Here is a 22,342-nt window from a genome sequence, read left to right as displayed (position 1 = left end):
GTGAGCCCAGGAGGAGGTGGAAAAGGAGCAGACAGTAGAGGAAGGAGTCTGGGCCTTTACCTGGGAAGGAAGGCACTGAAGGAAGGCCTGTGCCAGATCAAGCACACAGCTGCTACATGAGCCCCAACTGGCCAGTCTTCTAGCCTATTGTTGGGCTTTTAGGATGACAGCCCCTTTTTGCTTATGGGGAATAAGCAGTTGACAAGTACCGACAGGGAGCCTGCTGCCCAGGTGCTGGCACATTGTGGAGTCCGCCCTTTGTATGGAGAGCCGCCCTGCCTGGGAGAGCCTGCTGGCCAGGGCTGGCCGGCCCCTGAGGGTGGACGGGGTGAGGAGTGTCCTCGGCCCGCCAACCCAGTTCCCTGGTTCTCCGAGCGCAACTCCTTGGCACGGGGGCTGGTAAGGCTCCACCCCACCAGCTGCTGTGTTATTTCTGACTCATCCAGGAGTTACAAGTGTGTAACCCAAGCCCCTCCACGCCCGGCTTCCTCTCCTCCAGCTCCTCCTGGAGGGAGGACACTCTGGACTTCTCTCCTGGGCCTTTCTGCAGGTCAGGTCCCTGCTGCACCTGGACACAGCTGCTGACCTTCACACCTGCCTGTAGAAGCCGCCCTCTGACTGGTGTGGTGGGTTTGTGAGGGTGGCAGTAGCAAGCCCGGCTGGCTCCCTGTGCCCCACAGCCCTGGGCCAGCCTCTCCCCATCAAGGGACTCCCTGGAGCCCAGCCCAGGAGCTGGCCTCTCGAACCGATCGGGGGCTTTTGTACAGGAAGCTATTTTGGTGTTTGGGGGCTGGGCACTGATCTCAAGCCAAAGACCCCAATCAGCTGCTTGTGGAGCTGCTTGCTTTGTAAAACTGGGACTTTTAGGGCTTCGTGCACCCCATCTCCTGTGGCTTAGAGCAGGAGCCTCATTGCAAGGGTGGCTGGGAGGCAGAGCTGGACAGTCTCCCTGGGCTCAGCAGCTCCATGCACAGAGGTGGCAGGCAGGCCAGCCCCCCTGTGGCACCTGCTCTAGAACAGAGCTGCGCAGTCTAACTGGCTGTGGCCAGCAGAGCGAGGGAGGAAGCAGGCATCTTGCCCTCTGCTCTGTAATATTAGAAATGAGACCTCTGGTGGGAAAGGGCTGCTTGAGAAGTGTGTGGGTCACCCAGCAGGTGTCCATATCTGACTGTGTCTCATTCTGACCCTTTCCCTTCAGTGCTGCTTCTTGCTCTACAGGAGTCCCCAGAGCTGGGCCAGGGGGATGAACCGCGAGGGAGCTCCCGGGAAGAGTCCGGAGGAGATGTACATTCAGCAGAAGGTCCGAGTGCTGCTCATGCTGAGAAAGATGGGATCAAACGTGAGTGACTGTGGGGTGTCAAGCAACGGGCCCCCTAGGGAAGAGGCCTTCTGCCCTGATGGAGGATGGAGGGGACTGCAGCTACCTCCTAGGGAGCCATGGTTTGAAGAGGGAACTGCTGGGCCTGTGGTTTGGCTCAGAGCCCAGCATGTACAGTTCTGGAGGCACTGCTGAGATGTCTCCTGATCCTTATGCCATGTTGGGACTAGGTGGGTAAAAGCCCTGACCTTCCTTTTTTCCCCCTTCCCGACCCCTGAGAGTCTTCTCTCCCAGGGGTATCCGAGGGGCAACTGGGTAGGACGGGCACTGAGAGTAATGGCACAGGCAGGTGCAGGGGTCTGTCTCAAAAAGAGAGAGGATTAAGAATGGCCATTAACTTTCCAGGCAGGGCCTGTGTCTTGTACCGGCCCTGCGCTAGGCTAGACTCTGATCTCAGATTCGATCTGCGTGGCAAGGCCTGTGACCCCATGGACCAAGTTTCAGGCATGGGTGCAGGGTGGGTGAGGAGTGTGCTTGCTCTGTAACCAAAGGAGTCAAATCTCAGGAATAGAAGCCCAGAGAACAAAGGAGGTGGCACCACCCAGGAACCAGGCGAACCTGGGTGGGGGCCTTGGGGGTGCAGGTGACTCTCAGGGAGCAGGTGCATGCTGTCCCTTACCCGCAGCTCTCTCACCCTGCAGCTGACAGCCAGTGAGGAGGAGTTCCTGCGCACCTATGCAGGGGTGGTCAACAGCCAGCTCAGCCAGCTGCCACAGCACTCTATCGACCAGGGTGAGTTGAGGGCCAGCATGGCCAGCCAAGCCCTTCCCAGGGGCACCAGCCCTGTGGTTTCTTTAGAAAGTGTAGCTCCAGCCCTCCTAGATGGGTGACCCATGAGACTGAGGGCAGACAAGGAGGGACTGCAGCTCCCCCCGACCCACAGAGCTGAGCCCTGGGACCCTCCAGAACCCTCTGCCTATCCTCCTCCTCAGGAGCCAAAGACAAGGCAGATGGTGAGGTCCCTTTCTAGGCCCTGGAGGAGGCAAGAAATGGAGGTGTTGTAACTGCAGAGACTCTGGTTCTTGAGTTTGCTTAACTTTTGGCCTGCCCCGCCACCCAGCAGCACCCTGTCCAGGTAGAGCGAAACTGCCCTTGTGTGCTAGGACAGTGCTGTCACCATTGCCACACTGTGGCTGGTGTGGTTCTGGCTGTGGCCAGAGGGGATTCCCCAAATGCCCTGGACAGCTCTGTGTGCCCGAGGGAGTTATATCTTTTATGGATGACCTCAACCAGCCATCATGGCCACAGGTAGCATTCGAGTGTTCATTGTTTAGCAGGTACTGTGCTAAGTGTGCGATATGCATCTTTTCATTTAATTGTGGCTAGCTACCAACAGGCAAGGGAACTGGGATTAGGAAGCAATAAGTCACTGTGCTTGGTCATATTGCCAGTTACTGGGGAGTCCTGGGAGGCAAACCTGCATCCCAGCTCCAGAGCCAGGCTCTTCAGTGTCCTCTCACCGTAACCGACCAGGCTGCTGGGCAGCTCCATGTCCCTTGTCTGCTTATCGAGGCTGTCCCTCTCTGGAAGGCTTATCCTAACATTTTAGCCCAGTATTCTGACCAGCATCTCTATATTGACCTTTCCTCTTATTCTTTTTATGCTTTGTTGGAATATTGGCCATAAAATCTTGCAACCTGTGGCATGTCCAGGCACAAGTGCACTCCCAGAAGCAGAGTGCTGATGGGTGTATTTGCTGTGCCACGAGGCTAGCAGGGAGGACTGCCAGTCTGGCACATGGGGCTGCATGTCTTGGAGCTGACCTAGATCGCCAGCCAGCCCTTGTTCTGGATGTCACGGGGCTCTGCCCTGGTGCAGGTACCAGTTCCCAAACGCTGTTGCTGGGTGTGACCCAGCCTATGCACCCAACTCAGCAGAAATCTTTCAGGGCACTCGGTGGCTCCAGCGGCTCCCTGGGACAGCCACTTACCACGCACAGCTTGCCTGGGCGTGCCCTCCCAGGCCTGCCCGCTGCACTGACGCTGCAGCCTGTTGCATGTGGAGTTTGCCCTCGCCCTTCCTGAGATCTCTTGGGAGAGGTCTCTTCTCCTTCAGGGCTGATCTGGGTTTCTTGCCCTCTCCCCTGGCTCCGAAGCTAGGTCTGTCTGAAACCCTCAGCTTTTGAGTCTCTGGGGACTCAGCTTTCTCCCTGCTTGGTTTTGTGTCACTGAGTTAACCTGAATTTGAGCTGGGGTGGTAAGAATGCCTCTAGTGGAATACTCTTAATGGAAAAAATCAAAATAAGTTGTGGAGTTATACAAAGGTACATCAGAAAGTTAATGGAAAGATTCATATTATCTTTTTAATTCTATCTTTCCATGAAATTTTTGAAGTACTCTCACGTATCAGTATAGAAAAAAAATCAGCCCCCGCCCACACGTTCACACGTGTATGTGTATAGAACAATACTGCTGTTGGAATATATATATATATATCAGGTTGTTAATAGAAAATTTTTATAGGAGCAGGACTATATAAGGGACTTTCACTTTCCAGGTCACACATTTTTGTAAAGCTAATTTTTAAACACTGTACATACGTTTCTTTTATAATTAGGGAAATTTAAGAAAATATTTTTAAGAGAACTCTTTTTATCTTGTTTAGGTGAGCCAACAGTTGAGAGTAAAAATGAGCTCTGCCATTGTCTAAGGAGGTTGCGGTGACCTCACTTAGCTGTTGACCTGGCCCCAAAATTGCTGAGCAGCCAGAAGACAGCCCTGGGTGTGACCAACCATGGGCCCCAGGCAGGTGACATCCACAGATGTCATGGGGCTCTGCCCTGGTGCAGGTGCCAGTTCCCAAGCACTGTTTTCTTCTCTGGGGAGGGGCCTCCTGGAGCTGAACCTGGAGCAGGGGAAGAATCTGGGGAAGAGTCGCTGGGGAGGGGGTAGTAGGCATGGTTCTCTGCTCCTGGGGTGCCCTGTGAACTGCCCCCACCTCCACATGGTCACCTCTGACCTGGCTGCCGAGAATTCCCCTGGACTGTGAGTTGGAGGAGAGGGGTTGGGCATGCCTGGAAGAGGTTCATTAGCATACTGTGATTTTTCTCTGTTTGCCTCAAGACACTACAGACAAACACATAGCCACAGCAACAGCAAAACTTCCACTGGCCCAGTCTCTCCCACTGTGGGCTCACTAGTCTGAGGGCAGGACCCTGCTCTTCTGCCCATATGGGAAACCGCATGGATCTCTGCTAAAATTCTAACCTGCTCACTTTCTCCACTGGCAGAGCCAATCTCAACTTATGCCGTGGGGTGTCCTGCTGCCGCCTCCAGGGCAGAGGGGCAGGGACCCTGCATGGTGAGCCTCTGAGGTCTGGAGCAGTCGAGGTGGAGGTGGTGGGGCCTGGCATGAGCACCGCCTGCCCACTAGGTGGCACTGTCTCTCAGCAGATGCTCAAGGCTGCTGTGCCCAGGGTAGAGTTGAACACTCTGCCAATCTGGTGCAGACCCCCCCCACAGAATAGTGCTTGGCGTCAGTTCTGGGGGTCTGACCACCGCCCTTAGGTGCATACACCTTCCCCTCCAGGGCTGGAGTCACCTGATACCTGGGGCCCTGAGACCAGCGAGGGGCGCAGTGGCACCCCACCCACTACGGTCAGCCACACCTGGGCCTCTCTCCCTCCCGCCCTTCCCTCAGCTCTGTCAAGTATCTACTGGGACCAGGCAGTGGCTGGAGACCCTGGGATGTGGGCCTGTGCCTTTGGGGCTTACCAGATGGTTCCAGCAGAGGCTCCCAGTACTCAGTGGTAGATCCTCCCAGTTCTCAGCCCACCTGGCCTCTGCTGGGCAGAGACCACCGATGACAGCCTCTTTCCCCTCCCATGTCCTCCCCTGTGCCTTCTCTCGCTGCCCCCCACCCCTTCATTTTCTTCCCCTCTTCTTCCTCAATCATGCTGGCACCTCCAGGTTCTGTCCTCTCTGCTGGCTTCTCTTCCACTTCTCACACTGTGCCTAGGAGATCACAGACCCTCCTGTGACTTTGGCAGGGAGCTTAGGTCAATGCCTTCTGAATACACACCCTCAGCCCAGACCCCTGTGCTGACCCCCAGAACTTTACATTGGCACAGATACCTATGCTCAGCAGATCCAGACATGGAATGTCTCCCTGCCCTAGAATCTTCTTTCCCTGTACTGTCTTTCATGACAGCATGTCTGGGGACTCAGCCTTGACTCTTCTCTTCCCTAAGGCTCCAGTCACTTACCAAGTCCTTTTGATTCTCCTGCCTTAATGCTCCTCTAATCTGCCTCATCCTCTCCCTCTTGGTTGGAACCCCATCTTGGTCTGAGCCCATAGTAACTCTCGTCTCGATGCTGCAGACAGCTCTGAACTGGCATCTCCACTTCTCTTCTTGCCCCCTCTGGTCCACCCTCCACTTCCACAGCCAGAGTGACTTTTGAAGGTTCAGAGTGACATCAGCAGGTCTCTCCCCCATTTAAAAATTTTCAGTGGCGGTATATTTGTAAAAAAAAAAAAAAAAAAAAAAATTTTCAGTGGCTCCCTGCTGCCTTGAGGAGAAAATCCAGTCCCCTTAGCATGGTGAGCAAGACCCCTGCCCTGACACCATGACCTCACATCGTAGACAGCCACAGTGAAAGTGAGTGGCCTTCAGCTTTCAACTCAGGCCAGGTGTGTTCACACCTTGCTGCCTCTGAATTGCCCCTCACCCAGCCCTAACCCCCAACCCTTCCCCTGCCTCCTGCAGCCTGCGCTGGGCCCTCCTGTCACACACGTGCACACCTCAGCTGCACTGCTCCCACATGATCTCCTGATCCACCTATTGACCAGTCTCTGAGCTCCTTGAATTTAGAACTATGGCTTCTGTCTCTGTATTTCTGGGGCTGGGCCCCACTGGGCCCTCACTGCGTGCCTGGACAAATGGATGAACCGGGTTCTGGAGCTGGGGGCCTGTGGTCTGCCAGAAAGGCAGTGAACTCTTTGAGTGCTGGCTCTTGGTCCCTGCGGGTGGCCGAGCAGACCTGACAGCCAGGCAGCACTTGGCTTTGAAACGAAGGAAATCAGTACTTCTCTGGGAAAGTCGCCTTGCTGAGAAGGGCCAGCTGCAGGACTGGTGGGGAGAGCTATAGCTTCCCGAGCAGGCGCGACAGTGTGCTGAGTTTGTTCCCTCTCGTCAGTACTTCTGTCTCCATAACATGTATTGATTGTTTGTCCTGGGTATAAAATAATGCATAGTCATTGCAGAAAACTGGAGAAAGGTAGAAACAGCAGAAAAGTTTTAAAGAAAAGTTTGAAGGACTACATACATGGTCACTATTACCTTTTGTTAAATTTCCTATCAGTCTTTTAAATGTATGCATATATTTCTATCACAGAGTTGGATTCACACAGTATAAACATTTTAATACCCATTTTTAACATCCATTTTTCACTTATGATCCTCTCACTGTGCTCTTAAACAGTTGTCAAGAAAACACTTCAATGGCTGCAAAACGTGCAGCCGTGTGGTTGGACCGTAATTTATCTACCAAGCCCTTCCTGTTGGACATTTGTTTCTCATTTTTGCTTTTAATCGTAATAATGGCAAACATTCCTTAAGTGCCTCCTCTGCCAGGTTCATTGCTAAGAACTGCGCAAGCGTCCTCCCGGTGAACCTCACCGTAGCCCTGTGAGGTAGGTGCTGTCTGGCCCACTTTCCAGGTGAGAAAACAGGCCCACAGCCCACAGAGGTGAACGAGCTCTGGGTAGGTTAAGTAGCTAAAGTGTGGTGAACAGTGTGTCTTCATTATTTATTTTAAGACAGGATCTAGGAGTGGCTTCCAGGCCATATGCATTTTCAAGCAGGACAGTGTTTTGCCTGAGGAGCTGTTGTGATTTGGGCGGTTGCGTGGCCAAATCCTGTGCAGATGGGGCAGAACAGCCTGGGGAGAGCGTCGCAGACTTTTGTTCCAGGCCCTTCACTGTAGGCGCCTTTGAATACGCTGGTTCTCTGGGGGCTCCAGCCTCTTCCTGCCCTAGCGTGCACCAGGGATAGGGCCCCTGATGGCGCTTCACAAAGATCAGTCACTTGCAGAGCCAAGGTCCTCATGCCATGCCTCAGGCCCTTGTCTGAGTGTCCCAGGGCTGTGTGGAACCCCGCTTAGACATGGCTCATTTTGTCTGGGAAGTTCCTTGTCCTTTCTCTGCCCTGGGACCTCCTGGGGACAAGCCCTGGTCTGCCTCTGCCACTCTTGCCACTGGAAACTGCATGTGGCACCGTGGCTCCTCAGGCCTGTTCCAGCTTCTCTCTGATCACTCTTTCTCCAAGAGACGTTCCAGGGAGGGTTCCCCCAGCCGTGGCCAGCTGGGTTTTCTCAGGGCTCTGTGGGCTTTCCCCTTTGGAAGCTGAGGCTGCTGGTGCAGGGTATACTACCAGAAGGCCTAAAGCAGGTCATTTGGTCTCAGGCTTACACGAGGAACCTTGTTAAAATAGCTATGGTCATGGACAGACCAGCAGGGAGCCAGGGCTCCGAGAAGAAGGCCTGCCCTTCACACAGCTTCACAGCCAGCCCAGCTCTCTGCTCGTTATGCCTTGATCTCTCAACAGTGGGCACTGCAGCCCTGCGGCCCTGCGGCCCTGCGGCCCTGTGGCCCTGTGGATGGGGCTGGTGGTGTGATCTCCATTTCACAGCCCAGTGTGGGAAGTTCTTCCTGGGATCCTCCCCCTGGCCTTCCAGCCTTGGCTCCTTCACTTCCTTCATGAGGTCCTCTCTGACCCTTCCTAGGCTCAGCTGCCGCCCTCCCTCTGCCCCTGGAGCTCCAGGCCAATCTTGCCTTCCACGTCATGTCGGGAGCCCTTGGGAGCCTGGGTCTGTGCTGCGTTCGCAGTCACACATTAAGTCCTTAGTCCAGCTTCTGGCACAGATTAGGTATTTGTTGGATTACTACATAGACTGAACCTTCTGGAGGCCGAGTTGCTCTGAGTGGCTCCTCCCTGCAGGCAGCCAGCACCACTGGCCCCTGTGCTGCATGGAGGATCTGGTGGGGTTTATGAGTCCCAGCTCTCCCTGTGTGTGGCTTCAAGGCTTCTCTCAGAGGCTCCAGGTGATAACAAACTTTTTACTAAAATTATAATCAGGCCCAGGGAGAATTCTAGTCTATGGGATGGGAAGCTAATCTTTTTTTAACTTTAATCAACTTGCAAGAGAATTACTTTTAACCTAATAATAATGAAATTGAACCAAAAATCACATATGCATTGAATCAAATAGAAATCAGCCAGGAGGGTTTGGTATATAACTTGTGTCACTGAAAAGAAAAAAAAGTCCCAAGAAAGAGTGAGGAATGTGCTGAGATGCTGGGCCCACTGCTTAATCAGTATCTTGTTCCGGCTCATGAAGGACTTTCACCCTTCTTCACCCAGCACAACGGGTTCTGTTGCTTAGAACTGAGGACAGATGCCTCAATGTCGTTGAAGCCCCTTGTAGGATGCTACATTAATCTCCTGATACCCCGATAAGAGGTGGACCCCTGTCGTGGAGCAGGGCATCAAGGGGCCACTAAGTCCAGTGTTTGGACAGCTCCATGCACATCAGCCCATCATTGCTGTGTACCGGGCATGGTGCCTTCCAGGGGCTGCAGGCGTGGCAGGGCAGACGGACACACAAACAAATGTGCAGAGCTGTGGGCCCACAGATCCTGAGGGAGGGGAGTCCAGCCAGGAAGCCTCAGAGAAAAGGTGCTGTTTGCACTGGGCCTCAAAGTGTGTGTGGAAATATGCGTGTGGACAAACCAGGGGAGGAGGAGACCACACTGAAGGTCCCTGAGCCCAGCCCAGCACATGCCAGTGTGGGGTGTTTGCACAGCCCTGGGAGTCTCATGTGCTGTCTGTGTGGGCCATGAGTGGCTGGAAAGGCAAATGGGATCTGGATAGAGTTGATTCTGAAGAGCACAGGGTGTCACCATGGGCCTCAAGAGGAAGAGTGGGCTGGCCAGGTGGGACTGTCATCCACTTAGAGTGGTCAGGGCAGGTTACAGGGATGTCCAGGTGAGAGACGATGTGGATGCATTTCAGAGGTGGGACATTTAGGACAGAACCTGCAGGCAGGGGTGAGGAGGTAGGCACCAGGTTGGAGGCCAGGGGCCACATGGATGATGGCAGGTGGCACAGTGCCTGGTCTGAGTGGCAGGAAAGGGAGTGGGGTGGGGGAGGTGACGAGCTCTGAGTGGCAGGAGCTGGTGGGTGTCCAGGAGGGATGGGGCAGAGGTCGTGGGAGCAGATACAAGGATTGGGGATGTCAGCGAGGACAAAGTGTGAAATCGAAAAGGATACCCAGGACAAACAGGCAGAGTGCGGGGAGGGTGGGGACCCCTGGTGAGTGCTGCACTGAGGACAGTGTGGAAAGGGGAGGGTCAGGAGGGTCACAGGTCAGTGGAGCCCCAGGCTGGATGCAGTGAGGACAGACCTCTGTTTCAGAACATTGGCAAAGGAGGGCTGATAGGTGGGGGTGGTAGTCAAGGGACAGTAGCGTCAAGTTCTTAGAGCACGGCCCACAGACTACCACATCTGAATCATCAAGGGTACTTGTTGGAAATGCACACTCCTGGGCCCCGCCTCTGCCCCACTGAATCAGAATGCCTGCCAGGTGAGCCTGGGAGTCTGCATTTCAAACAAGTCCCCAAAATGATTTGATTCTTCATTCTGATGCCCACTAAAATTTGAGAATATGTCAGGACTTTAGGTGAAGACCTGGTCATCCCTGACCCTTGGAAGGAAGGGCCCACACACTCTTCCCACATCTTGTCCCTTCTCAGCACAGTAGAGCTCTGTGGTGTAGGAGAGCTTACATTTTGGGGAGCCAAAGAATTCGAATGAGGGGACTGGAAGCTCACCTGGGAAGACAAACTGCAAGGGTAGCATGTGTCAGCCTCTGGGGGTGGGAGGGTGGGAACAGGGTGAAGCGGGTTTTGGGGAGTGCATCTGGGATGGGCAGAGAGCAGGTGTGATAGAGGCCCAAGTTGTGACCGCACAAGATGTTGTTTATGATGCTTTACACTGTGGACGTTATCATGTGACCAGTTAGATTGGTGGGATAGATGCTGTTCATCACATTTTGCAGGCGAGTAAATCGAGGCTGGATGTACAAGGGCCTCTCATTGGACACATAGGTAGTCAGCGTCAGACCCAGGCCTGAGTACCACCTGCTCAGTCTTGGTACTGGGGTACACCAATGGAGCCCAAGCCTGAGAAGGGCCTTCAGCTGCTTCCTGAGCTCTTGTTGGCTGGGGCAGGAGGTCCAGCCCCTCTGCTGGGTCTGGCTTGGCATCTCAGCTCATGTGAAATGGCACTGGCTGCTGCTGCCCCAGTGGCCTCATGTGCTGGGAGTGGTGGTTGTCAGCCTGGAGCCCAGTAGGCGCCACAGAGCCTGGTGCTGCTTTGGCTGCTGAGACCTTGGTGGATCAGTGGCCTCTGTCCCCATAGCAACCAGAGTGTCATGCTGTCTCTGGGTAAAAGCTATCTCCTGGGAACTTTGGGGCATCAGAGCTGAGACGTATAGAACACCCAGCTTGTAACCCTGGGCTGTAAAAACAGCATGTGCCACCCAGGGGGTCTGGGTTTGTCTGGGAAGAGGCCCAGTCTGGGGTGGCTAGAACCTATTCCCCTCAGAAACTCTTCCCTTTGGAGGAACATCTAGGACCTGTTTTTCCAGGCAGCATGTCCCCAGAGCTGGTAGTTAAGCCATTGCAGTTTTGGGTAGCCAGGTAGCAGGCTCTAGTTGGTACTGACAGCAAGGTAATGAGCTCAGCAGGGAAGAGAAGGTACCGCAACCGGAAGTCATATGGGCAGAGAATGGGATAGAACGTCCAGAATGGGAATGACCCTGGACACTTGGGAGCATGTGGTCGTGTTTCCTCTCTGGCCTGTCTGCCGAGTGTGTCAAGGATAGGCCCGGGACATGGCAGGTGGCGTTCCCTGAACAATTTTGAAGCACTTAGCCAAAGTTAACTTCTTATGCTGATGGTGACTTGCAAAGGAGGTTCCCTCCTTCAGCCGTGGGAATGTGCAGACTCTGGGCCTTCAGGGTTGTATTTCTGAGTTTTCAGGCCCTATTGGCTTACCCTTGTTAGGAAGGTGTAGGGCCCCATAGGAGTTCAGGAGGCCAGGAGGTACCTGACCCTGGAATGTCTGATGCTGGAATAGTCCTGGGAAGCTCTGTCCATTGAAGGGGCAGGGATTTCAGTGGTCCTGCAGGATGGTGCGACAGAGGCTGCTGGACCCTGGGGCAAATGGCGGGGGAGGGGGGGTGTTCTGAATTGGGTGGTGTGGGCATGTTTACCCATGGCAGATGCCCCTGCTGGGAGTCCCCCTTTTTTCCAGTGACATCGTACAGGGCTGTGCCCTGCCTGGTTTCTGGGGCCTCAGACCTGCAGCCTTTGGGAGCTGAATCAGGCTTTTTGTACCCTCCTCAATTTGGGGGATAGGGTTTGCCCTCAGGGCTGCTTTTCTCTCCCTGGCCACCTTTGAGCACCTGGCTCTGAGCTGGACTTTGTAGGATCCCGGAGCTGGAAGAACTCTGGGGGTGGTGGTGGGGGTCGGCTTGCCCCTCCTGTACCCAGCGCTTTGGTGGAATGAAGGCAGGATGGAGCCTTCCTCCTGGCTCTGAAAGCAGACCCCATCCCTGTGGGATAGGTCCAGGGGTGGCAGGGTCCGCAGATTAGGGTCACAGGCCTGCATTTGCCACATTCCACCCATATGACCTGGGACCAGCCTCTTGCCTGGTATGCAAATTAGGGGTAGTGCAGCACTGAGCTCCACTGTGATCTTCTGGAAAAGGGCAGGGGGCTCCGCTAGGATTTCCCTGGCCAGGTCTGTGAAATCCCCTTGCTCCGTGGATCGGCCTTCAGGGCTGTAGCGTCTCCATGTTCCTTTTTTCTGTTCTTTTTCATCTGCTATCACCACTGACCCAACGATAATCCCATGGCCAATGTGGGCATGCTCTGGCAGTTCAGGAAACGCATTGAGCTGCCCAGTGTGTTCATGAAAGGACTTTCAAAAGACTTCAGCTTAGAGCCTCAAACAGCAAGAGGGATTCTCAGCACACTTTGGGGTTTGTGTCAGAGTCCCTTGGGGGCTTTCTCCAGATCACTCAGCTCCCTGTGGTGGGCTGCTTCTGGGCCCTGGGTGAACCCTGGCATGAGTGGAGCTGGGCTTCCAACGCTGCTGCTGCGGATTCATCCTGAGCTGCAGACAGACCAGTGACCCCATTGTCTCACCCGCCCCCAGTGAGGGGCCAGCTTCCCTTTTCTAAGCTCCCGCATACTTGTCATTTTTCTCTCCCGAGTCACTTGACTGGGCTCCATTAAAGGGGCAAAGCTGGTGTTCGGCGTGGGATGGGAAGGCCTGCTGGGTGCCCTATCCTGGTTCAGAGAGCTGTGCCCTCACCCGCGTCTTGGCCCTGCTTTCTGAGGCCCGTGAGCCATGGGGCTGGTGAGGCGTCTGACAGAGCACTAGGCAGGGGTGAGGGTGAGGTCAGGGAGGGCAGAGAGTGAGGGTGAGGGGATCAGAGTCAGGGTCAGGGTTCTTCCCAGGTTGGCGCTCTGGGCTCCATGTTGAATTTTCTCCACGGCATCCCTGGGCTGCTTTGGCAGTGTTTTTAAATGCTGGGTCTTAGTTCCATTCTGATAGGGACAAATGGATGGGTCCAGTCTCTGCCAGGAGGCCTGATGAGCCTCAGTGCTCTGGGTGACTGGGCAGGTCAGTTATGTCCCTTCTAAGAAGAAATGGCAAAGTTCCTCTTGGGCATGGGCTTCGCAGTCTAGGTCTGAGTCCTCTCTCTCCCTCTGATTCACTGAGTTGCTTAGTCTCTTTGAAGTCCAGGTTCCTCTTCTATAAAATAAGGATTCATCCTGTGTCCCAGGAAATTTCCCAGGTGCTGTGAATATGTCAGTGAATGAGACAAAGTCCCTGATCACATGGGATGTACCTTCCAGTGGGGAAACGCTCATCAGATCAATACATAACTCTGTGGGTGGTGCTGCAGGTGCTTAAGAAGACCTCAGTCACCCGAGGGATTGAGACCAGGGCACCATTTTAGAGAGGACCTCCATGAAGTGCAGGGACTGTGAGATGACTTGGGTAAGAGCATGGAGGCAAAAGGAATAGCAAGTGCAAAGGTCCTGAGGCACAAGCTACATGTGCCTGGAGACAGCCAAGAGGTCCATGTGGCTGGAGCAGAGTGGGTGGTGGGAGCTGTATAAATGGAGGCACAGAGGCAGTCAGAGACCAGGTCACGCTGGGTCTTGCAGGCCATGGTGTGGTGTTTGGTGTTTACTTTGAGGTGTGATAAGAAATCTTGCAGTAAGAAGCCTGTGGAAGGTTTTGAGCAAAAGCATGGCAGGAGCTGACTGAAGTTTTTAAAAACTTCCCTCTGGCTGCTGTGTGAGAGTGGTCCATCATGGGCCAGAGTTGGGAGATTGAGGGAAACAGGGATTCAGGAGTCCAGTGAGGGCTAGTGGTGGCCTGGACCAGGGTGGTGGTAGGGGTAATGGTGGCACATCAGTGTGTATTTTACAAGTAGCGTCAAAAGGATTTGCTGTTGCATTTTATGTAGGGTGTATGTGTGAGAGAGAGGAATCAGGAAGTCCCCAGGGCTCTTGGCCTGAGGGACCGGAGGATGCAGGGGCCCGAGTGAGCATGCTTGGCGGCCAGGCATGCAGTCTGCCGTTCCCACCAGCACATGAGGGTCCCCGTTGCTCCACGTTCTCACCGGCACTTGCTACTGTGTTTCTTGTTCCTTTGAGCCATCCTAGTGGGTGTGAAAAATAATATCTCATTGTGATTTTGATTTCTATTTCCATAGTGACCGGGGATGTGGAGCATCTTTTCATGCTCAACAGGCCATTTGTGTGTCTTCTTTGGAGAAATGTCTATTCAAGTCTTTGCCCGTTTTTAAAAATTGGGTTATTTGACTTTTATTATTGCGTTGTAAGAGTTCTTTATATCTTCTGGATGACAGTCCCTTACTAGGCATATGATTTGTAAATATTTTTTCCCTTTCTGTGAGTTGTCTTTTTGTGTAATCTTTTAAAGCACAAAAGTTTTGATTTTTTTTTTTTTTTTTTTTTTTGGTGATTGGCCCCTGTGGAGATCTGAACCCTTGACCTTGGTGTATTATCAGCACCACGCTATCTAACCAAGTAAGCTAACGGGCAAGCCCTGATTTTGATAAAGTTCGATTTATCTATGTTTTTCTTTTGTTGCTTGTGCTATGGGTATCATTTCTAAGAAACCATTTCCTAATGCAAAATCGTAAAGATTTGTTCCTGTGTTTTCTTGTAATATTGTTGTAACGTTATCTCTTGTGTTTAGGTTGTTGATCCGTTTTGAGCTAATTTTTATACATGGTGTGAGGAAAAGGTCCAGTTTCATTCTTTGCATGTGAATATTCATTTGCCCAGCACCATTCATTCCGTTCTTTCCCACTGTCTTGGCACCCTGATCAGGAGTCAGTTGACCATAAATGGAAGGATTAGTTTCTGAACTCAGTTCTATTTCATTGATCTTTTTGCCAGTACCACCCAGTCTTGTTTACTGTAGCTTCATAGTAAGTTTTGAAATCAGGAAATGTGAGTTCAATTTTGTTCCTTTTCAAGATTGTTTGGATCTTCTGAGTCCCTTATGTTTCCATATGAATTTTTGGATCAGCTTGTCAATTTCTACAAAAATGGCAGCTGGGATTTTGATAGAGATTGTGTTGACTTTCCTTCAACAAAGATTTTTTTTTTTTTTTTTTTTTTTTGCAATTACCTGATGTGGGGATTGTACTTTTGAGAGTACAAATGTTGCACTTTGTTAAATTTATTCCCAAGTATTTTATTATTATTTATTGTAAATGGAATTATTTTCTTAATTTCATTTTCAGATTATTCATTGCTAGTGTGTAGAAAGAACAATTGATTTTTGCGTATTGATATTGTAACTTATTTATTTATTGCTTACCCATACAGGGATTGAATCCCAGACCTTGGGGTTATCAGCATCATGCTGTAATCAACTGAGCTAACTGGCCAGCTTTTGTTTATCAGTTCAATAGTTCTTTAGTGAGTTCCTTAGGATTTTCTACATTTAAGATCATGTAATTTATTTTTTATTTATTAATTTTTTGACCAGTAAGGGGATCGCAACCCTTGGCACGTCATGGTCTGCACCACGTTCAGCCAGTGAGCGCACCAGCCATCCCTATATAGGATCCGAACCCACAGCCTTGGCGCTACCAGCACTGCACTTTCCCGAGTGAGCCATGGGGCTGGCCCTCATTTATAAATAGAGATAATTTTACTTTTTCCGTTACAGTCTGGATGCCTTTTATTTCTTTTTCTTGCCTAATTGCCCTGGAATGAACCTTCAAGAAAATATTAAATAGAAATGCTGAGAGCAAACATCTTTTCTTGTTTCTAATCTTCATGGGGAGAGCTTTCACCATTAAATATGAATAGTTCATAGGTACACTTTATCAGGTTGAGGAAGTTCCCTTCTGTTTTTAGTTTGTTTTACGTTTTTAATCATGAAGTGATGTTAAATTTTGTCAGATAGGACTGACTGGATGATTAGAGCACAGTGTGATAACACCAAGGTCAAGGGCTCAGATCCCCATACGGGCCGACCGCCAAAAAAATATTGCTTTTTGTCAGATGCTTTTCTTTTGTCTGTTAAGGTGATTACATGGTTTTTAGCCTTTATTCTATTGATATGGTGTATTGCATTAATTGATTTTTAGATGTTGAACCAACCTTGCGTTCCTTGACTAAATCACTTGGTGAGAGTATATAATCCATTTTATGTTACTGTACTTAGTTTGCTGGCATTTTGTTGGGCATTTTTGCATCTGTATTCCTAAGAGATACTGGCCTATAGTTCTCTTTTCTTGTGATGTCATCATCTGGTTTTGACTATCCTTGTCTTTTAACGTGTTAGAGAGTGTGGAGCAGGAGACACTGATCGGCTTCTCCCTCCTGTGCTCACCCGCATCTGTGGGAAGGGACAAATAGAAGCTCTGAGCCCAAGCTCTGACAGTGTCGGCAGAGGTACCACTGGGAGGACAGAGCCTCATCTGTAAAATGCACAGGAAACCTGGCTATTGGTCTGGTGACAGTAGGCTGGGTCTGCTGCCCCTTTTGCGGTGTTTCTAGGACAGCAAGAGTACCCAGGGAGCTGCCACATGCTGGTCTTCAGAGGAGAAGGTGAGACTGTGGGAATAACCTCAGAGCCCCTCTTGGCTCTAAAACTCTGAGAGATTGGATCATGGCAACTAATTGATCAGCCCACCCTCCCTGTTAGTTAACTGGCCCAAATTTCACAGAGAAGAGGAGGAGAATATCCGCATCCTTGGCTAGAGGCCTGTCGGGTTCATGGCCAGGCCTTTGTTGAGTGACAAGTACCTGGCCAACTAATGATAAGAATAGGTCAAAGAATGCTCTGCAAGAGCCTGCCCCCTCTTTGGTCCCAAAGGAAAGCAGATCCTTGTGTAAGGACTGGAAAACAGCCCAGTCCTTTAGGAATAGGACAGGCCACAGGATGGGCAGCAGCCCTGCGGGTCCTTCCCACACTCACTGCAGCAGCACAGTGGGAGGCTGTAAGCGACGGCTGCGGACTCCAAGCCTCCCCACCCAGCCAGGGACGGGGCGCCAGCTGGCAGCATGGGAAGGGTGGGAGTCTTGTAAATCCTTTGCTTCAGGTATCTTGTTAAATAGCTGTCAGAGTCCCTGTGTGACCTTGAGAAGTACAGGACAGGCACCACACAGGGCAGGCTGCAGGGTGGGAGCCCGAGCCCTTGGTCTGATCTCCTCTGAGTAGCCTGTGGCTGTCCGCTCTGCAGACTCACCATTCTCCCCCGGGGCAGCTAGTGCTATTTTTGTGTCGGCAGCTCACTACAAAGGCCCCAGGTCCCTGCGAGAAAGCCCACGAGGCAGGCGAGGAAAGAAGCGAGGGGGCTGCCTCCGCTCATTGCCACCAGGGTGCCATCTGCTGACAGCTCCCCTGTCATGGCCTCCCTGCAGCCCCCTCCCGATCAGCGGTCTGGGGAGGCAGCACTTGGGAAAAGTCGGCGTCTGTTAGGTAACCAGCTCAGCTGCCATGCAGGGTATGATGTAATCTTGGATTCTCTGGTTGCTAGGAAAATTTTGCCTGCAGTGATATTGCGTGGTCCTAGGACTGAGGCGAGAACAGAATGTTCCTGAGAAGATGGGAAGGATTAGCAGGGCTTCTCAAGCAAAGGAGCCCCATCCCAAGAAGCCAGACCACTGGAGCCCCTTTCCAGAAGCTTATTTCCCTTTTCAGGAGTAGAGGTTGTGCTGGTAAGGGCACAACCGCATCAAGGCCCAGCGGGTGACCATGTTAGTCCCCCTAGCCTTAGCAGCAGCTTGGTGCTCTAGTGCCAAATGGAAGGCATGTCTCTGACATTACATCCCTGTCCCTGTAGTTATCCCCTCTTTCTGCAGCACCCCTCACGCTGGTGCCTCCTGTCTCCGTGTGGCAGAGCAGTTAGGGAGGAGGTCAGCACCAGGCTGCAGGGTGGGGGACACTCCCCTGTGGTGTGGACAAAGGTGGCCAGCACTGTGCTGATTGCGTTTCCCATGCCACCCACACCCGCCCACCCTTGGTGGCCTTTCCTATCTCTGCTATTCTGCTCTGCCCCCTCCTCGGGGAAAATTCCTCCAGTAGCACAGACTAGGAGTACGTCAGAAAGGCTACGGGCAGCCCAACTGTCGCTGTTCAAGGCACAATGAAGAATCCCCCTTTAAGAAAAGGGGAGCGGGCAGCAGGACCCAGGGTTGGGGAGTCAGGGTGGGACCCCACTGGTCACCTCGCTTGCCCTGCAGGAGTCTGCAGGCCACAGTCAGCTGCTTTCCTCCTGAGCAACTTTGGGTGGGGGAGGCAGGGTAGCATTTCTAGCTCTTTCCCTCCTCCCTCCTGCCTTTTCTGGCTGCATGTCAGAGCCTGTCTTATGGAAAACAAGACAAAGGAAGTGATTTCATGAGTGCCCAGACCAGATTCTCAAATTCAGGATTAAGAAAAATAAGAACAAGGATTGAGGGCATTATCTGTCTCTGTTGGAGCCAGGCAGTCAGCAGCCTGGAGTTGGGTCTGGCTATGCTCCTTTGAACAGGTGTGGGGTTTGGGCAAAGGATAAGCCATTGCAACGGGGAATGGCTATTAAAAATCACAATGAGCAATATTCTCCAAAGGCATCAAGACCTGAGTCCTGAGAAGAAATGGGGAGGTTCCCAAGGGCACCTTGGCCTTGACAGCCTTGGAACAAGGATGACCTCACTGACCTTGCTGACCTGGGCCCTCTTCTTGGCTCACTTCTTAGCTGTGTATCCTTGAATGAGCCTCTGAGCCTCAGCCCTGTAGCCCTGCAGCAGGGTTGCTGGCCATGTCCCCCAGCCAGGCTTCAGAGAAGACCAGAGGGGAGCTGGCCTTCCTTGGAAGCACTTTGTGTGCAGAAAGGACCACCATACTGGTGGGCTGATGCTCCATCTGGGGGGCCGCAGCCTCCTTGCCTTGTCCTGATTTCAGGCTGACACCGGAAGCCCTTCAGTAATTCTTGTCCCCCGGTCTGCAGGTGCAGAGGATGTGGTGATGGCATTTTCCAGGTCGGAGACGGAAGACCGGAGGCAGTAGCTGCAAACCCCTTGGAACACCTTAGAAGCTGTCAAGAGCCAAGAGATCGGTGTGGCTCCTCGGCCAGCTGAGTGGCAGCCCTCCCTCTCCGAGCCCCCACCCCACCCCACCACATACCCCACCCCACGCCACTCAGCAGGGCTGGCATCAAGGGAGACACCGTGGTGCGTTTATGATTGGCTTTAAGGGATGGACTCGTGATTGGCTGCAGGAAGAAATCTTTTTATTTTTAAATCTTGACCAACGGAAACCTTTTATTTTTATTTCTGATTCTTATTTTTTTTTTAATTTGCGCCTCGGTATCTGGCTTCCCAGGAAGCTCTCCGAGCTCTGGTGCTTTATTTAGGTCATTTTTTAGGAATGTGAAGAGATCCGATTGGCTGCTTAAACTGGACAGGGATTATGATTGGTTGGTTAATGGGAAACAGTTTTTTCTTTGATTGGCTGCAGGTGTTCTGCTGATATCAACAGCTTCTGAATGCAGAAAACAGGGTTTGGGACATTGGTTGTTATATTTGACTTGGAAAAAAAATGAAAGAAAGAAAAAACCAAGTGCGCTTTGCAATATTTATTACACAAGGAGCTTGCTGCTGCCTTCACGTCTTTCTTTGGTTTGTGTTTGAATTTGATTGGTTTCCGACATGTGTGTTTGGTTTCCCATTGGCTCACCCATGACTCCTGTTGCCATGGATTCACCCCCACTGGGCTGCTTGCAGAGGATGGGGTCCACCTGGAGAGTGCATTTGCTTTAATGACCACACCTGCCTCCACCAGCAAGGGGACCCCAAGGACCCTGAGCAGGGTCAACAGCTGGAAGACAGGGCCCCCAGGGAGCTTTGTGTTGTCCTGAACAAGCAGCCCAGAGCTTAGAGGTGACCATTAGGCAGGGTTTATGTGCATTGCGTCCATGAGTTGGCAATCAGCTAGCTTCCTGTGGTGGGGGTGGGATTGCTTCAGTGCCGTTCAGGCCTCCCAGCCAGCCCATGCTGAGCAGGGGAGCTGGGCTGAGCTGCTCCATCCTCTTGGCCATCCTCTGGGTGCCACTTCCTGAGGCCTCGTCTTGGGGATCCTGTAAAGAGAAGGAGCTGCTCCCAGCTGTAAGACCCCACAAGACCTTAGACATCATCTAACAGGGGTCTCTACCCAGGAGCCCAGAACCCACATAAAAGTCCCAGCTTGGCTCACAAGGCCAGGAGATCTTTGACTCCAAACACCAACCCCTGTCCCACCCCAGCCAGGCTACCACATGTCTACTGCTGGGCAGTGAGTCCCAGCCAGCATCAGAGTTCTCTCATCCAAGGCACTACCCCCGACTGTGCTGCCTGCGGAAGGCGCTCTCTCCATGTCAGCCTGGAAGGGACAGCATCATTGCTTATTTTTTATGAAGTAAGTGCCCACCTGGACGGGTGGCTGGGCCTTCACTGAGCAAATCTCACCAGGCCAATCCTCAGACCCAGCCCCCGAGTTGCATCTCAGAGTAGCGGTCCTTGAAGGGGTGGGTCCCAGGCCTACTGTTAGTGTAGGAACCCTGAGTCCTCCCACCTGCCACCTCCTTGCAGGGAGGTGGCCCTCCCCTCTCTCTGCAACACTCAGTGGGATCTGGGGTGGGATTGGAGAAAGATGCAGGCCTCAGTGACAGGAGCCTCTGGTGACCAGGTTGGAGGTGGCTGAGGCCCCTTTCTTGCCCTCAGTACCCAGAAGTAGGAGGACACGCTCAGAGCCAAATCTTTCCCTTCTCAGAGTGTGGGGTTGAGGGCCTCAGAGGCTCCTCAGTGTCACGGAGCATACAGGAGCCTGAGCCCTGGAGAGCCCCTTTGTCAGTGGGTTGTGGAAGACTCGAGTGTCATGGCTAAGACACCACATCCTCTACCATGCACTGGCTCCTGGCCCTCGTTAGCTGACAGTAAATGTGCCAACGCCTTCATCCCCCGGGGACAAGGGTGGTAGGAAACATGGCTGAAGCCCAACCCCAGCAGGGGCTTGAGAGCATCTTCCCCCAGGAAGGGCAATGTGTGTGTGCACATGCCCTGTGAGTGCACACATACATGTACCTTGTGTGCACACGCTGGTGCACACAGTCTCACACACATGCTCCCAGCTCAGTGGCCTGGAGCTCCAGCTGAGCCCTTGGAGAAAGGTGAGTTTTTTCAGTCTCCCCTCGCCCGGGTTGTAGCATCTGATCAAGGCCTATGTTGCTGGCTGCCCCCTCTCTTTGTACCGGTAGCTCCCACAGAGGGCCCAAGCCCTGTCAACTGCATGTTCTCTGCCCCAGCCTGTCCTGGTCACGATCACGGGCCTCACTGTTATAACAGTGACAATCCTGGCCTGTCTCTTCCTAAGAAGGAAAGTCAAAAGTGTTGCTGCGTCTTCATATTTCTACTAAAAATATATCTGTTGGAGAAAACAATAAAGATTTTCCACAGTTCGGCATGCGAGCCAATGTGGTTTCTCCCTTGGAGTGTGGCACCCTGACTGATTTCCCCGCATCCCATGGGCTCTGCTGCTGCTAGGATGCGTCCTCCCCAGGGAGGAGCAGCAAGGAGAGACGACAATACCAAGTTGGATGTTTGTGACCTGGATTGGAGCTCAGGGTTTAGAAGAATTTCCAGATCTACCCAGGTCAGCTCATGAGTCTTAGGAAGGTTGAGCCCCCTTTTTGACCTGAGGATTCTGAATATCACTTCAGATGCAACAGAGGTCAGTAAACCTTCATGGGCAACCTCACCCTTCAGGCTTGTGAACAGACACTAAGCGCTCCTTATGGGCGTGGGGCCCCTACCACCCTAGACACCCCCTCCCCCTTATGGGATGGCACTGGTCTTAGAATGCTTGTTACAGATGTCCTGACAGAATATCTGTCCCTTTCCTCATCCTAGAAGTGGAAGATTTATTGGTGCTCAGCTGTGTATTCAGGTTTGGAAGCTGAAATCATTTGTGCTTTAGGAATTTTTGTTTTGGAAGCATTTTATAGAGATTTTCATTTCCATCCTTCATAATCTCATTTTATGCCTTTTTTTTTTTTTTCTTTCCTCTTTGTTTACATAGACTCACTGCTTCTATTTCCTTTTCAAAGAATTTCACTGGGTCCTAGATGCTATGGGGTTTACAGGGTATGGGCATGGATGGCACAACCAAGGTCATTACATTTTTGTTGGAAGAGATTAGTTTGTCTAGCAGCCCATGTGGTGGCCAGATGCGTGAGTCCCCCCAAAACATCTCTGAAAAGGGCTTGTCCACCTTTTGCTTGAATACCCTCCAGGGACGGGGGACTCACTGTCTTCCAAGTTAATCCGTTCCATCTTCAGGTAACTTATGTTCATCCTTACGCTGAGTTGATCTGCCGG

General features: G+C 52.3%; 1 protein-coding gene across 3 annotated transcripts in view; it reads left to right on the top strand.

Moving 5' to 3' along the window:
- Window positions 1-19,248, top strand: part of CTNNBIP1 (catenin beta interacting protein 1) — a 45,838-nt gene extending 26,590 nt beyond the window's left edge. For 2 of the 3 annotated variants that reach the window (XM_063106658.1, XM_063106657.1), the window contains exons 3-5: window positions 1,199-1,339; window positions 2,020-2,110; window positions 18,940-19,248. In XM_063106658.1, the coding sequence (XP_062962728.1) occupies window positions 1,244-1,339; window positions 2,020-2,110; window positions 18,940-18,998 (246 nt within the window). In that variant the 5' untranslated portion in view covers window positions 1,199-1,243 and the 3' untranslated portion in view covers window positions 18,999-19,248. The remainder of the gene's footprint in view (window positions 1-1,198; window positions 1,340-2,019; window positions 2,111-18,939) is intronic. The other variant, XM_063106659.1, reaches the window with a different exon arrangement.
- The last annotated feature ends 3,094 nt before the right edge of the window (window positions 19,249-22,342 follow it).

The sequence above is a fragment of the Cynocephalus volans genome, chromosome 8 (assembly GCF_027409185.1).
Source record: "Cynocephalus volans isolate mCynVol1 chromosome 8, mCynVol1.pri, whole genome shotgun sequence".
NCBI lineage: Eukaryota > Metazoa > Chordata > Mammalia > Dermoptera > Cynocephalidae > Cynocephalus > Cynocephalus volans.
This window is presented reverse-complemented; position numbering and strand designations above follow the sequence as displayed.